At 44.7% G+C, this 16,909-nt stretch overlaps 1 protein-coding gene across 5 annotated transcripts; it reads right to left on the bottom strand.

The window, feature by feature from the left end:
- Positions 1-2,773: 2,773 nt before the first annotated feature.
- On the bottom strand, positions 2,774-15,589 carry Htatip2 (HIV-1 Tat interactive protein 2). 5 transcript variants are annotated; one of them, XM_021642225.2, is made up of 6 exons: positions 15,459-15,589; positions 14,812-15,062; positions 12,496-12,603; positions 5,919-6,056; positions 4,225-4,286; positions 2,774-3,467 (listed from the first exon to the last, which is right to left on the bottom strand). In XM_021642225.2, the coding sequence occupies exons 2-6, from the start codon at positions 15,004-15,006 to the stop codon at positions 3,242-3,244; spliced, it is 729 nt and encodes a 242-aa protein (XP_021497900.1). In that variant the 5' UTR covers positions 15,007-15,062; positions 15,459-15,589; the 3' UTR covers positions 2,774-3,241. The 5 variants fall into 5 exon arrangements, with proteins under 5 accessions (XP_021497900.1, XP_021497901.1, XP_021497899.1 ...); XM_021642226.2 differs by having other exon boundaries at positions 14,812-15,007; positions 15,459-15,569; XM_021642224.2 differs by lacking the exon at positions 15,459-15,589 and adding an exon at positions 15,289-15,452 and having other exon boundaries at positions 14,812-15,007.
- Between the last annotated feature and the right edge of the window lie 1,320 nt (positions 15,590-16,909).

Raw genomic sequence — 16,909 nt, 5'->3', positions numbered from 1 at the left:
TTCCCCTTCACCAGCAGGACTTCGCTCACATCACCATTTTTTTTAATACTTTTATTTTTTTAAGTGTTGGGGTTGTTTGTTTTTAAGATTTATCATGTATACAGTATTTCTGCCTGCATGTGTGCCTACAGGCCAAAAGAGGACACCAGAGCTCATTATGGTGTCTCAGATGGTTATGAGATACCATGTGTTTGCAGGGAATTGAACTCAGGACCTTTGGAAGAACAGTCAATGCTTTTAACCTTTTGAACATACAGTGTATTTTGAAAATACAGTGTATTTTGATCAGATTCCTCCCATTCCATCCCTTAACTCCTCTCAGATCCATGTACCCCAATGTCCCTACCCCTCACCTTTGTATACTTTAAAAAAAAAATTACATGGATTCCAGTTTCTGGATCCATATACTCTGGCTGTGGGGACACCCACTGGAGTGTGGTCAGCCTACCAGAGGCCACATCCTTAAAGAAAACTCCGACCCTCTCCCAGAAGCATCAACTGTTCATAGCTCCTCAGTTAGGAGTGGGAGCTTATGAATACCCAGCCCCTCCATGTTAGAATGTTGACTTGGCTTGGCTGTGTGCAGACCACAACCACCGAGTCTGAGTGTAGAGGTCCTGGCATGTCCAGAAAAAAGTCTCTCTCCAATCCTCCCCAACCTCTTCCTACCCACTTCCAAGTCACACCCCCATTTCTAAAAGCAGGTTGTTATTCAGGCACAGCCTATGTCTCTCTCACTGCTACTATCATCGAGTATCTCCATCTCCTCTCCCTCCCCTTCCTCTACTCTTTTCCTTTCTCACATACCAGTCTTGCCCGCAGAAGAGGACAGAACCCTTCTGAAGCTACCTGATATTCTAGACATCTGCAGAAACCTGCTGACCCCCTTGGCTAGTAGAATGCTCACTAATTTACCTGATAAGCACCTGCTGAACAAATTAATGTACAGCCTTTCTTGTGTGAACTGCCCTCTCCAGTGCATTTTAGTCTGTTGAAGGAAACTGCTGAATCATAGTGATGCCCAGATGTTGACAGTGACAGTGATGCCAGTCTGGAGAGTGAGCAGGCCACCAGAACCTTCTGTGAGGCTGACATCTTACCATGGTGCAGGGAGTGGGATATTTTTCTCTCCCAAACATGAAGACAGACCGTCCTAACATCACTCAACTCTGTCACTGAGATCCGAGTGTGGACTCATTCTCTCCACTCACTCTCTCTTGAATGTTTGATGTGCAAAAATGATTTAGAGAGTAAATTAAAACCAGAGAGTGATTTAAAACCAGCCACTGAGTCTGGCTGCCTTCAGAGCCCACAAGGCTCAGCATATTCTTATGGAGACCCCCAAAGGCTGCTTTATTTCTCGGAGTCCAAGACTATTACAATGGAAACACGCCAAGCTCCCCCAAGCCCAACTGTGAGGGAACCCCACTGACAGGAAGAAAACTTCTGCTTTTGAAACATGGTCTTACTATTATTTATTAAAAAGCAATGAGGCTGGTATCAACCGATATTCTCTGCAAGAAGTTTATTAGGAGGGTAAGGAGGGAGTGTGAAGCAGGACATGGTGGGAAGAGAGAAAGAAAAGGGAAGGGAAGGGGGGCACCGGGAGAGGGAGAGAGAGAGAGAGAGAGAGAGAGAGAGAGAGAGAGAGAGAGAGTCAGAGAGAGAAGAAGAGAAAGTAAGAGCAAGTAAGAGAGAGTGTAAGAAAGAAAGTGTGTAAGAGAGAAACCACATGTCGGGGTTAGCCCTTTAAGCGGCAAGGTAACCATGCCTTCCAGGTGTGGCCACCTACCTGTTTAACCTGTATCACCTCAGGCTGGGAACATAGCTTGTTTGAAGACTGCTTAACTAGCTTAACTAGCATGCATGAAGCCTTAAGTTCACTACAAAAACCAGGCATGATTGGGCATATCTGTTATCCCAACACTTGACAGGTAGAGGCAGAAGAATCAGAAGTTCAAGGTCATCCTGGACTACTTACTGAATTTGAGGCCAGCCTGGGTTACCCAAGACCGTGTGACAAAAAAAAAAAAAAAAAAAAAAAAAAGAAAGAAAGAAAAGTACACCATACCGCATCTTTCACAGTGTAGTGTCAGGAAATTTTAGATTAACCACTGTTTGCAGTTAATTGCAAGGATCCTATACCAATGGAGACACCCAAGAATTAAAGTTTTATGCACTCACAATGCACTAAATTACCTGGAAAACTCTAGAAATAGATAGAGATGATGTTCTTTTAGAGTGGTTAAAGAAACCAGCTGCAGAGGGCTGGGTAGATAGCTCAGTGATTAAGAACATTTGCTCTCTTCCAAAAGACCTAATTTCAATTCCTAGCACACACATAGGTAGATCTGTAACTCTAGGTCCAGGGAATCTGATGCCCTCTCTGGCCACACACACACACACACACACACACACACACACTAACTACAAGCAATGGGATCAGGCTGAGTGTCATTAATGCTGACTGCCATTTCTTAGCTTTAGGTTTTCAGCTCTAGACCCTTGAGCAAGGCACTTAACAACAGTGTGCCTCAGATTCCCCATCTGCAGTATGAGGATAAAAATAGAAATTTAAATGAAAAGAAAGATATGAAGACAGCAGTATGGCTTTATAGGGTTTCTGGAAAATTACTAGAGTGCCAAGAGCATACAACCTAAAATTATGCAGACACCTGAAGTATTAGGTACGGGCTGTGATGCCATTCCTTGGGGGCCTTCACTGCACCTTTCCACTAATACCAACACGATTTTCAACAATTGAAAGAGTACCCAGGGTTTGCCCATTTACTTTTATTCCTCAGTGAATTACAGAATTTGTTCTATAGTTTCTGCATTGACATGCTGTCAAGGCAGAATGTTCACTCAGCTACATGCAGCTCAGCAGCACCATGACTCACCTGTAGTGTTAGGGCCCCTCTGCACAGGCATCTCTGTGGGAGTGCTTGAAAGCTGGTCTCACACCCAGAGGCACCGGGACCTCCAGTGGACACAGAAAAACCACAGATCCCTGTCTGCAACCCACAAGGTCCAGGTTTATAATTTAAACCCATCCTCCCAAAGCTCCATGCCTGACTTACATTAACAACCAAACCAGGCTCTCAACAGCTGGTGCAAAAACCTGCCATTTCCTGAGCTGCCTGGCTGAGGAGAGGAACACCACAAGAGACCACACAGACACTTTTTTATAGACTGATTTGGTGACAGGCACTGAGGTTTTCAAGAATGTCCTCTGGCATGGTCACAGCTTGGGCACATCACCGTCCTTCCCTAGCTGGAAGATGGCCTTATTTTCCAGGAGTTCTGTTTGTCCACTGCTGGGACTCACCAGGTTGTTCAGCATCGCCCTAACCACAGTCACCACAGGCACGGAGTACCCACTGGCCCAAGAGTCTGGCAGGGAGCTGAAGAATTTCCTAACCAGCCATTCTGCTGGACGAGACTCTTGCCTGTCACACAGCAGGACTCTAGGAGACAGAGAAAGGTAGAGGAAGATAAAGCAATGCATTCAGACCTAATAGGATACTTCAGATTGAGTCCTGTTCCCAAAACCGTCAGCTAAGGTCCTCACCCCCAAGGGAACTGTATTTGCAGATGGTCCTGATGGAGGTATTTAGAGTTGAGAGGTATTGAGGATGGGACAGGACTGCTGTCCTTACAAGAAGAAAGGACACCAGATATCTTTCTGCACATGCACAAGCAAGATCATGTGAGATTACATCAAGAAGGTGGCATTGCCAACAAGGAGGAGGGGCATCTCAGCAGACACTGACCCCAGGGACACTTTCATCTCAGCTGTCCAACCTCCAGTCATCAAGAAAATCAGTTGGCTCAGGTGGTGGTTGTAAAATTTGGTGTGGCGCATAAAGGGGGGTTTTAAAAAGCAAAAGAGGGGCTGTAGAGATGGCTCATTGGTTTAGAACATTTGATGCTCTTGCAAAAGACCTAGGTTCAGTTCTCACAGACATCCATGCAGACAAACACTGATACACATAAAAATATAAAGACAAAAGAGCGTAAGTGAATAAAACTTAATATGTAAGAAAAATGCATGTAGCAAGTACTTCCAGGAAGTTGTAGATGATTCTGAAGCATCCCCAAGCTAATCTCTTTTCAAAGCTGAAGGGTGGATCCTTCAGAGAAGCAATTCACTACTGGCCAGCCCTATTCTCAGATGCCTGAACTATAGGCCTCTCTACTTATTCCCAGCAGCATAAAACTTACCCCGGCCGAAACACAGAGAAGCGATCAAACTTTAATTCTTCAACTTTGGCTTCTACTTCTCCCTGTTTAGATTCAGAAAAATTAAAAATAGAAATAAAATCGGTGTTTGACCGAGACCAATGCACTCAAATAAAGCCTGAGAGGGAGTCATTCAGGCTTGAAGATAATCTGCTTTCCCAGCTCTCAAGTCTCACAGTTCCAACCTGAGTCTAGAGTCTGGACAGGAAGGAAGAGTCCATTTAACCCTGTCACAATGAGAGTGGTCAAGGTACACAGAATAAGTGCTAGTGCTCAACCACAAATGGGACATCAACATCATCCTCAAACCCCCAGGGCAGGAGAAGAAAGATTGTAAGAGCCCGAGGTTAGGGTGGACCTGAGCAAAACGCTGTCCTCTGGACACGACAGGACTGCTGCACTCATAAACTCAGCAGCTGCGGTTGCCCACACAAGATCAAGCCAGCCAACACTCTAGCATGGAGGTGGGTGAGGCTTACAAATTCCCTCTGTTAACTTAGGAGCTGTGGACAGGTGATGGCTTCTAGGAAAGAGACAGTGAGTATTCTTTAAGGGGGTGGCCCCTGGTAGGTTGGCCATGCTCTAGGGACACTCACCTCAGTTATTAATGTCAAAACAAACCCAGAGAGGGTACATAAAGCATCAATTGAACCTTTTCATTTCCTTCTCAGGGCTCCCGGACACGGCCACCTTTTTAGTATACAGGAACTTGTAATGGGTCAGAAAAACATGGCCGTCAGGAGAGGAGCCTCCCCCCAGTGGATCATAGATGACCCTTTGTGTCAATCACTTTTGAGCATCAGCAACTCCCATCCAGATCTCAAAAAAAAAGTGAAATTATAAATAGAAGATACTTTAAATTATTAAGCCATGCATTTTTACATCAGGCATGTAATCAGAGAGGCCAGGGGAGCTATAATGTGAAATTTATTTTTTTTTCAAGGTCCACTCAGTAAAGACACCAAGGAAATGAAGGGAGTAGACAACAGAACCAATAAAATATGGAACCAATAATTCAGGATGTCCTGCCTGGGGAAAAAAATGTAGTGAAGGCAATGAGGATCCCTGAGGGATATCTACAACTAGAGTCCAGAACTGATGACTGGCATTCATAGAGCTTCCACTAGACAGCCAGGGGAGGACTCTTAACCCCATGACCCGATGACAGCCCCCTCTGCTGGAGGTATTAAGCAAAAGGCAGTGCTTCTCTCACACTGAGAAGTCTGTGGCATGGTAATCTCTACGCACTGTTCATATACTGAAGGCAGAGGACCATGTCCAGCTGCACACAGCACAAAACCAGGTCTGCTCTCCTGCCCTGGCAGTAACCCTACTTCAACCCAGGAAATAGAAGCTAGTTAAAATCAGCAGTAATCATGTACTGTACTGGCAAGAAGCTTAAATATTCTGTCCTCTTGGCCACAAAGAAAGTGGAGGGGAAGTCTTTGTAGCTGGGAGGCCATGCAGCCAAGGCTAGGCTCCCTCTACTCTTCCCACCTTACTGAATAATTCATGGAGAAACCATGCCAGCCTTCTAACTATGTTTCTCCCAAAACAGTCCCTTCAGCTTTGAAAAATACATAATATAATTTGTTTAATGTTTTCTTTAAAGATTATACTGGTTACTTAATATTGTCAATTACCCTCCATATATGAAAGACAGAACACTCACAAACCTTTACTTGTAAATATAAGAAACTGCTGGATTTATCAGCCCCCTTGGAAGACAGCAGGTTGAAATGTTTGCACCCTCCTGCTTTTGCCAGCTCTGCAGACTTTAGCACATAATCTCGGTCAACACGGACAAATCCTTCCTGGGGGCAAAAGAACATAAGTTATTTCCTAATGTTACATGTTCATATTAAAGATGAATCTTCGGGATTGGGTGGCAGGCTGGAAGGCCTAGGGGAATTGAGAATCTAAATAAAATGTATCAAAGCCATACTCAAAAGCTAGGCTTAGATCCTGGGAAAGGCTCCAAAGGCAGCAAAGATGAACTCCACTATACCACAAGGATGGCAATGAAACCTAGATGGCAAACAAACCCTCAACGAGCTGAGGAAACAGCAAAGTTGCAATGGAAAGTTTGCTCTTGGTCATATGTTCCTCCTCTTTCCTGATTATGTATCTATCTATCTATCTATCTATCTATCTATCTATCTATCTATCTATCTATCTATCGATTGATTGTGATGCTCATCACTGAACTCAGCACAAGCAAACACTCTGCCTTGGAGCTACAACCCCAGCCTATTTCTTTTAAAAACTTTACAACTCTTCTTTCTTTTTTTCTTTCCCTGTATGATCTCTACCATGCTGGGGTCTCCAAAGTACCACAAAACAACACCTAGGCACTGTGAGAATGGAAAACTTGATGTCCATTGTGGAGGAATTTAAATTCAGAACATGGCTTCTCTGCAAGAGATCACATCCAAAAACATTCTAGGTCTATGTGATGCATCCGGAATACAGACTTACCTTTAATCCCAGGAGGCAGGGCAAACAGATCTCTGAGTTCAAGGCCAGTCTGGTATAGAGCAAGTTTCAGATAGAGAAAAGCTTAGGTCCAGGCATGGCGGTATAAGCCTTTAATCCCAGCACTCAGAGACAAAGGCCTGGAGATCTCTGAGTTCTGTTCAGGCAGTTTGGTTGAGAGAGTGAATTGAGAGGCAGCATGGTGGAGTTAAGTTTGTGGCAATTCAGTTCCTGGAATTCAGAGGCAGTTTTTACCAGAATTTTACAGAGAGCGATTGAAGAGAGAACAAGCTAGACTCAGATGAAGACAGAATGAGCCAGAGAATGAGACGGAGCCAGAAGACTAGAAGAGATTACTAGAGTTAGTTTGAGGCCAAGCAGAACAATTCAGTCAGAACCTGAGAGAAGCCAGATTGAATCAGTCACCTTTGGAGAGGAGTTTGACACAGAAGAGCTGAAGTGAACCAGCCATCCAGAGTTCAGAAAGAGCTAGAAAGGTTGAGCTCATTCAGCAGTAAGTCTCAGAGGCTGAAAACATTTTAGGACTAGATAAGATTGTATGAAGGCTAGGCCTAGGTTGCCAGATGGAGGCAATAAGCCTTGGAGACAACAATTAAATCAGGCAAATAAAAGTTACTCTAATAGTCTAGTTTACATGGAGCCCTTACAAAATACTTTGGATATTTTATGGCAAGGCATTTTCAAATGTTTACAAACTGTTAACTATATAATTAAGAAATGATGGAAAGGGACCCATCAAGATGGCTCAGTGGGTAAAGGTACTTGCCCCCTTGAACCTGTGTTCAATCCCCAAACCCATGGAAAGGTGGAAGGAAAGAACCAACTCTACAGAATTGTCCTCTGGCCTCCATGAAGTGTGCTTGGCTTGCTCACTACCACATACACAAACACACAATTTTTAAATGTTTGGAGAGGGCTGCCGTGAGTCTGAAAACAGCCTGCACTACAAAAACCTACAAAGTTGGAGACTCCCCTGTGTCCCCTCTCTGCCCTGGGTTCAGTCCAGTGAGGACAGGGCTGAATTTTCATTCTTAATTCACCACATCACAGGGTCAGTGATGTGAATCCAGAATGTAAAATATATTCATGCAAAAAATCTGAATTAAAAGGTAAATCCAGTTAGGATTTAAAAACAAAACAGAACTATAGGGTGATGGGGGAAAGAAAGAAAGTTAACCCAGAGCCTCACTGAAAGATGCACGTTTCCCTCCCCAAAGTGAACTCAGCCCCTTTGCAAAAGCACTTAACCACTGAGCCATCTCTCCAGCCCCAGAACTCATCTCTTTACAAAGGAATTGTCACTTATCATCTTTGGTGGCTTAACTGTAACACTCAGACCTGAACAACTCACTTGCCAGCCTGACCTACATGCTGACTCACAATTCATGTCTCTGCTTTTTAAAATTAGTGCAGAAACAGCCAGGTGGGGTGGTGTATGCCTGTAGTCACAGCACTTCGAAAGCAGAGGCAAGAAGATCACGGCAAAATTTGAGGTTCCCGATCAGCCAGGGCCACATAGCAAGACCATGTCCCCAAATACAATAAATACATGAAAGAAAAAAAAAGTGAAGCAAACCAAATGTTAACACTTAGAAAGGGAAAAGAATGTTGATTTTCTTGATTTCTCTAAATGGAGATTTGAGATATGCTGAGTTTCGACAGAGAAAACACAAAAGTGCAGAGAAAGTTCCTCAGTGGATTTCTCTCATATTTATTTCTTCCCCTTACTCTAGTTAAAAGCAATTTTAATAACTGGTTTTATTATTCACAATGCATACTTGGCTAGTAACATTTGTGTTAGCACAATGCTTGGATTATTATAGCTGTCTGTGTTCCAACACTTTTTTTTTTCCAGCAGTTTCTTTAAAATAGGAGAGGCTCAGCCAATCACAAGCCTCCAGACCGACGCTATCTCTCTCACTTAATCCAGGGCCAGGAGAGGGATAATTTGATTAAACTGAGACCCTAATTTATTTGGCTTTAGTTCTGGATCAACCTCTCCTTAATAGAGTGCTGTCACCCCCAATTGTTTGATGGAAATTAAAGTGACATAAATACCATGGGACTCTTTCAAGCTGATTAGTCAGCAAAGGCATATCAATACCACCCCAGCCATCAGGCTCTGGCGTCCTTCCTTTCACCAGCCTGGCTAGCAACTGACAACAGCCCCTTGAAGGACCAGCACCCACGCCAATGTGTGGACCCCCACCCTCAGCCCATCATCCCCACTCAATGGGCTCTGATGACAAGGTGCCCACACCTTTCTCCAGGGCTGTTCTCTGGACAAAGCTAAATATTGTTTTATTAGCAATCAATGGCTGTTAATCCCAACCGACTTCACAAATCCTCTGAGCTCTCAAGCTCATTATAAACACACTTTTCTAAGCGCACTAAATTTTAAATTTCACTTCCTTCACTCTGGCAGCATGGCCTTTTAGCTGCTGAATGAGACACTAAAGCGAAAAGGTCAATGGCTTCCAAGGACTCAGAAAACAAGCTGAATCGAGGTCCCTGGGGCTCACTGGAGACACCAATTTGTGCTAAATTTGGAGGATGGGGGTGGCATAAGGAAGATTCTATTTATACATGGAAGGACCTGGCTTTAATCTTACTCCAGTGCTTGCTCTCTACTACTGAACTTAAAAACAGCAGAAAAACAAACTTCAAAAGCTAGCCTGAATCCTAGAGACAGTTTTTCTGAAAAATTGTACCTCACTGCCGAACCACAGCTACTCAGAGGACCTGAGCACTGAAACAGAAACCTGCACTTCTCCCAGTTTCTCTACAAAACTCAGATTGTTGAGGTAAAAGCAGGGTGTATACCTGTAACAAACAGCTCCTGAAGGACATGAGGCCTGCCAGCAGCTTTGCAGTGTCCATCTGATAAACCACCTGAATTCTCCATAGAGGACGAAGATCCCAGCAGGGATGAGCCCAGAAAGCCACGAGCCCCTCTGAATCTCCTAACCGCCTAGGAGCTATCACTCTTAAACTAAGTTACTGAAACCTCCACACAGCATATTACACTGAATCAAAATTAGTTGTTTTTGTTTGGTTGTTTTTAAGGTCTCTGTTCTTGGCTTTGAAGACAGGGTCTCATATGCTCCAGGCTGGTCTCACATTTACTATGTTGCCTTAGTCTCCTTGGTCCTGCTTCCACCTCAAATGCTGGGAATACAGGCACAAAGCACCACACCAGGCCTTAAAAGATCCAGTGATCCCAGTGCTACACCTAGAACCTACAGAAAAAAGCCAGATGACATGGTATGCAGCCTATTACTTAGGCAAGATGGGGGCAGAGATGAGCCTGGAAGCTTGGAGGCCAGCTAGCCTGAAACATGGTAGACAAGGTGGGAGAGACTCCCAAAAGTTGTCCTTTGACCTCCATGTGCACCCTAATACATGAACCCGAGCATACATACACATCCACCCATACACACACACAGGCACACTCACTGACACAGACACACCTTTCTGGAGGCAGCAACAGCTTACTTCCTGCCAGTACCCTCTTGGTCCTTTAACACTAACTCGTTTCTGAGACTATTTACCTATTTACCTTTGCCCTTCTATATTCATTAATTACCTTCATCTTTTCAAACTGATTTTAAAGACAAACAAAAGGTACTGAGTGGCCTACGAGGCCATTCTGATTAGAGGGAAAAAAACAAAACAAAACAAAACTATTTTCTTCTGGTTAAACTAGCTCCCACTGTGACATTTAGCATTTCTCCCAACACCCTATGATATTTGCCTCATTCTATGCTTAACGCAGCAGTTCACTCTGCTGAGTCATCGCCAAACCCTGGCGGGAGCCTGAAGCTAAAAGCTGCAGTGTGCAGGACACAGACAGTTTTCAGTGCTTCTGGAGGACAGGCTGATGACTGACCCAGGACACAAAGGACTGCACTAGCTGAGCAGCAACATGACCCCTTCTAGGGGAAGAAATGCAGTTCTTGAGAAAGAAAACTTCTCTGTAATCCAGTTCTAGCCCGAGCTTCCAGGCTGGAAGTGCAAAACTGAACAGGACACGAATGTCCACCTCAACTGGAAGCATTTATAGGGTTACCTTCTGTATCACCTAGGAAGCTAGGAGAGTCACAACCGAGCTCCTGCCCTACTGGTAGAAGCCCACTGTTCAGAACCACAACAATCTACTGGTTTATAAAAACTATAATAAATGGGACTGGAGAGACAGCTCAGAGATAAAGGCCAAGTACTGTGTTTTCAGAGTTTAATTCCCAGCACCCACACCAGGAGGTTCACAACTGCCTCTAAATCCAGTTCCAGGAAGATCCATACTTCTGACCTCCATGATCACCTGTAAAACACACAACACACACACACACACACACACACACACACACACTTTAAAAGATAAAAATAAAATCTTAAAAACAACAACAACAAAACCTAGTCTAAGTCACTGTAGAGGTTAATAACTTAACCTGACCTGGAAGCAAACCTCTGGCGTGTCTGTAGGGCTTTTCTAGACTGGGTTAATTGAGGTGAAAAGCCCACCCTAAACATGAGTGGCACCATTCCATGGGCTAGGGACCTAAAGCACACAGGAGGAAGAAAAGGCCCTAGCATCATCTTTCTGTCTCCTGACTGACGACATAAGATGGCTACTGCCTCACAGCCCTGTCAGCATGGACTGAGGCCTCAAACTGTGAGCCAGAATAAAGTTCACCTTCCTTCAGTTTCTTCATCACTGTACTCTGTCACAGTGATGAAAAAACAGCTAACACGATCAGCTTAACAGAATCAATGTCCTACATATTTAATAGATATGTGGACTCCAGCAAGCAAATCCTGCCAGAGGAATATACCAGACTTCAAGATCTAAACTGAGTAACACGTATAGACGTTTGCCCAGGATCTATATTATAAACCATGACTTTTAACTATGCAGTAAACTATAGCTTCTAGATAGGGGCTGACTCAATTTAGTGCACCATTAAAAAGAAAATAAAATGTGTATTAAGGCAGTTGTGCGTCAGTGAGGGCTGAGTCATCCCTGGGTTGAATCACTGCTGACGGCTAAGTCATCAGCAGGGCTGACTGAATCGTGCCTCTGGGTTTTGATGAGCTAGATCCCAAATTTAAAGAATGGCTTTGAAAGAAAGTTGTAGTAAATGAGTGAGAGAAAATGCCTCAAGCCTAAAACATTTACTGTGAAAAGAAATATTAAGCTTACCGCCTACAGCATGAGCCAACTACTTTTGCCCACAGACTGCTGGCTGCTAACCTTAATCAGGAGGTGCTGTGATGATTATAGTGTCTGCCATAGGCTTGATCATGTACATATTTGTGATATATCCTGCATTCAGGCCTTAACTCAGAGGCTATTATGAAGCGATGATGACCGTCTCTGCCATTTCCTGTGTATAGTACAGATGGGACAGCAGATGGAATCTTAAGCACAGTTTATATTTAGGTACTGCAGTATGCCCCAAGAAAAAGAGTAAGCAAGAAAGAAATCCACAAGGCTGCAGAGATGGCTCAGCAGGTAGGATCTCAAAGTGCTTCTGCACAGGACCTTAACTTAGTGCCCAGTATCCATGTCAGGTAGTTCACAAATACCTGGATAATACTGACAGCCTCTTCTGGACTCTACAAACACCTGCATTCTCATGAGGACATAACCCTACACACATACACATAAAAGAAATATAGGACATCTGTGGAAGAAAGGAAGAGATCCTTAATAGGTTTGGCCAGTAAAAAGGAGAAAAGGGTATATATCCTGCTCACCGCTCCAGCTTTTTTTCTGGTGGTGCCCAGGCAACAGAATCCAACATCATGACCTTGAAAGGCAGAGGCATACTCGTCCAGCTTTTCAAAGTCCACAACTTCTTGATTCTAGACAAGGAAGGACATACACTTAAAAAAGACTCCTTGAGATGTCAAGAATACATGACAAATGACTGTCAAATGGTCTAAGCTCATACCATCAAATTTGCCAAATTCCCCTTTTCCTACCAAAAAACAATTAATTTGGAGTTGAGTGTAGAACTCAGTGGCCAAGTGCTTACAGGTACATGTCAGGTCCTGGGCTATGTACAAAGAAATTAAAACAATTTAATCTGAACTGAAAACCAATGATGCACAAGTGTGTCCACAGAACATGAAACTGCAGTAGGCAAGTCAGATTTCAAATATCAAGGTCATCTGTGCCTTACCTTTGGGAAAAGAAAAAATTCAATCTGCACTTTACCAGGAAGAAAACCATATTGGTAGGATGTGGAAACAGAATTGAAATTAGAATCTCAAAGAAGATCCACGTTCAAACCTTAGGCCTGGTACTTATAGATACACAATTGTGGCCAAGTTTCTATTTTCTTTTTAATTTTTTAAAATTCATTTCGTGTGCATGGATACTTTGCCTTCATACATGCTTATGCACCATGTACATATAGTGTCAGAGGTACCCAGAAGAGGGCACTGGATTCCCTGGAACTGGAACTAACAGAAGGTTGTGAGCCACTATATAGGTGGTGGAAATCTAACCCAGGTCCTCTGGAAGTGCTCTTAACTTCGGAACCATTCTCCAAACCTGTGGCTAACTGTTGATCATAGGTATGCCTCAGTTATGTTCAGCTTACATGTCTGGCTGAGAATGTGTCCTTCATTCATTAGAATCATCCAGAAGGAACCTCAGACAGAGGCATATTCTTAGGACTCTTTCCAACACTTGTGAGTCAGCCTCTAGAGTTGTATAGCTCCCCCCCACCTCCTTCCTCAGTCTCTGTCTCTCTTCCCTTCCCTCCCTCTGCTCCTCCCTTCCTCCCTCTTTTCTTCCCTCCTTCTCTCTCTTCCTTTTTCTTTTTCAAGGCCAGGCTGGCCTCAAACTTCCAGGCTGACCTTGAGCTTCTGATCCTCCTGCCTCTACCTGTCAAATGATAACATTACAGGTATGCCCCACCATATCCAATCAGACAGTGCTAGAGACTGAATAGGGGCCTTGCTCATCTCTACCAATTGAGAGAGCTGCACCCCTTATTCCATTTTGTTTTCCTCTATGGTATTTCTAATTGACATGGAAATTGGCACATGCTAAGCATACTAAGAGAGGTGGCACTTGCCTGTAATCCCAGCATTGACAGAAACAGAGGCATGAGAACTGAGCGCAAGGCCAGCCTACATTAGCTAGAGAAACACTCTCAAACCTAAGCAGCCTGCATCTGAAAGTGTAGGATTGCAATCAAGCTTGCCATCACCCAGGAGTTCAAATAATATCTTGGAGCCGTCACTACTAGTTCCTTCAGAAGGATTTTCCTGGCATAATATATACTATACTAAAGAAAAAAATAAAGTAAAATAAAATAAAGTCTGGAAGACGTGCCACCAAGACTCTACTCTCAAAGAAAATTGCAATCTTAGGCTCCACTTGCCAGTAATCTCCCCAAGGTTCAGATAACTAGACCATGGAGTCCACCCAGCACCCACCTGAGCCCAAGCAGAGATGTCTATTTTAATCAGCAAGTCCTGATGGGACCCATGGGAGACTGCATTAAACAGCTGCATTCTACACTGTTTAATTTGCTGCAGTTGATAGGTAACTCTTGTTTACTGGAGAACAAAATGTCCACGAAGCTCAGACTTAAAGATACTTGGGTATTATTACCAGATGGAAGTCTGGTATTACCATTTGCTATAACTTACAAGGAAGACAATATGCATTTACAGACACAGCCTGGGGGGAGTCAAGTGGGCGGATTCCTACTTGGGAGAAATTCAACCCGTCTTTGTCACACTTGTGAAACACACAGGTAGGCAAATGAGCAAGCAGTACACTCTAGGAATTACAAAGAGCGTCTTTCTCTGACCACCATTCCCTTTTCCAGTCTGGGTTCCAGACGCCAGAACGGCATTGCAGGACGCTGTAGGATTAAAAAACAGGCCTACAAGCCAGGCAAGACCCAAGGCTTGCTGGAAGGGCTCTTCTAGATTAATCATGCCCGATTTTGATTTCTCTGTCTCCACCACTACCTATCCGGCAACGGACACCTTCCCCTCATCAAAATGACTGAGGCTACATCCTTTTTTAGCCCCAGCTCAAATACCCACCACATTTTTATAAGCTTCCTCCTCGAATGTGAGCTTTCTCCGGCCAATGAGGGTTACTTTGGAAAACAGGTTCTGTCCCAGAATTTCTTTTAAAAGTACTCTGCCGGTTTCCCCGCTGGCGCCCAAAATAAAGACAGATTTATTCTGCATCTTGAAGTCTTCCCGAAGCTTCGGCAGGGCCTCCTTGTCCGCCATGCTGGGGAAACAACACCACGGGTACTGTCTCAGAGTGCTAGGGGACAATCTTTTCCCTAGGGAACAAGGGTTGTTATTTATTGAGCAGAAGAGACTCACTCTACACAGTCCTAGCCCTGGGGAAGTGCTGAGTCACAGCGGGGCTCCGGACGAAGGCCAGTCCAGGTAGGTGCCCAGCTGGACGTGCCCATGCCTCTACACTACTGAGCCTCTTACCCCAGGGTAACCAGGCCCGCCAGGCAGGGCTGCGGGGACCGGCTCAATCCCGCAACCCGGGGTTACCTGGGGCCAGCCCCGGGCCCCTCGTCCCCACGCTGCAGCAGGAGCATTGAGGCCACCAGCACGGCTGCCACTGCGCCCAGCGCCGTGGGGCCGACCATCACTCGGCCGGCTAACCCGCCGTCGCTCCTCCCGGCCAGGATCCCCCAAAAGCCCAGCCACACACAGCCTACCCGCCGCGTCGTCTTCCGGGTGACTGCGTGCTCTTGGCCCCGCCCCACCGAGTGCCGGAGCTGAGCGCGGACCCGCCCCTGCTCGGGAACAGCTTCAGCTTCTACTGCCCGCCAAGCTGCAGCGGGGTTCGGGGCTGTATTCACCCCACCCCAGGCCTTCTTCCTCTGTAACCCTCCCTGAGCCTAACCACCTGGGGCCAGAGCCTTCAGGTTTCAGCTAAAAGGCATCCCAGGCTTGACCCTTGGTCTCCGAGGTGTGATTTCCACCAAATATTGGAAGGCATCATCTTACCCCACATTAAAAATGCTAGATCATGCGTGTTATTAATCCCAGCACTCAGGAGGCAGAGGCAGGTGGAGTTCGAGGCCAGCCTGGTCTACAAAGCCAGACAGCCAAGGATACACAGAGAAACCCTGTCTCTTAAAACAAAACAAAACGAAAAGCTAGAGTAGTTAAGAGCACTGGCTGCTCTTCCAGAGGACCTAAATTCAATTCCCAACACCCACATGGCAATTTACAGCCTTCTGTAATTCATTTTTTAAATATGTGCCCCTTCTCAGACTGGGGATATAGCATATAGCTCAGTTAGAACAGGGTCCTGGGTTCCATCCCCAGCACTGGGTAAATTGGACATGGTGGTATGGGCATGTTATACCAGAAGGTAGAAGAAGGATAGATACAGTGAGTTCTAACGTCTAGGACAGCCTGGAATGTATGAGCTCCTGTCTCAAGAGCTGAGGAGGACATGTTGGGAAGAAGGTCTCAACAGACTTGGGAGAGATGATGCCGGGATGAGTAAAATCAAAGTACATAAACATGAAACTGTCAGTAAAGTAAAACATTAAAAAAATAAATAAATAAAGCCTGGCCCCATATAAACCACTGTGAAAAAGAAAGGTATTTCTTGCTTCTTTAAGGACATATCTGTTGTGGGGTCTGCTTAAATACAACATGACTCAAACAGCAGGTCAATGCAGATGACAAAAATTTATTGTAATCAAACCTCTAGAGGTTGATCAAGGCCACAGAACAGATGCAGGAGCTGAAGTGCCACCTTGAGCAACATTGTACAGCGTATTTAAAGGATGAAGCCATAAAGTGAGGGAGAGTGGAGTGGGCTGTATCATTGTTTAATCATATTTTGGTATAATGGGTTGAGAAAGGGAGTTTTCATCAACCAGGATAGGAGTTGGTTCCTGGGCCTGGGAACATGAACTTAGTTTGACCTGCCAGCAAGACAGAGAAGTTGTCCCTGAAATGTCTGGACTCAGACAACTGTTCCCTTACAACAGAAGCTTTTCTGCTATTGGGAAGTATCAGCTGCCCTAGGCCCTTGAAGTTAGTTTCTCCCTGTGATTAATGGAGTCTGAAGACAAAATGGTAGAACTCAGAATAAGTTTCTTCTGCTCTTTCCCAGCACTACCTTCTTCCTTCATGTCAGAAGTCAGGC

The sequence above is a fragment of the Meriones unguiculatus genome, chromosome 14 (assembly GCF_030254825.1).
Source record: "Meriones unguiculatus strain TT.TT164.6M chromosome 14, Bangor_MerUng_6.1, whole genome shotgun sequence".
Lineage (NCBI taxonomy): Eukaryota > Metazoa > Chordata > Mammalia > Rodentia > Muridae > Meriones > Meriones unguiculatus.
Note: the sequence above shows the minus strand (reverse complement) of the source record. Positions and strands in the feature narration are given on the sequence as shown.

Bases quoted from the DNA above. Each gene is read 5' to 3' on its own strand.
- Htatip2 (XM_021642224.2), bottom strand. From the start codon at position 15,386: ATGGTCGGCCCCACGGCGCTGGGCGCAGTGGCAGCCGTGCTGGTGGCC. The intron at 6,057-12,495 runs GTGAGCAGGATA...TTTTGCCCCCAG, and splicing joins CCAGAAAAAAAGCTGGAGCG to GAAGGATTTGTCCGTGTTGA. The intron at 4,287-5,918 runs GTTTGTGAGTGT...GAATCTAAACAG, and splicing joins TCTTATATTTACAAGTAAAG to GGAGAAGTAGAAGCCAAAGT.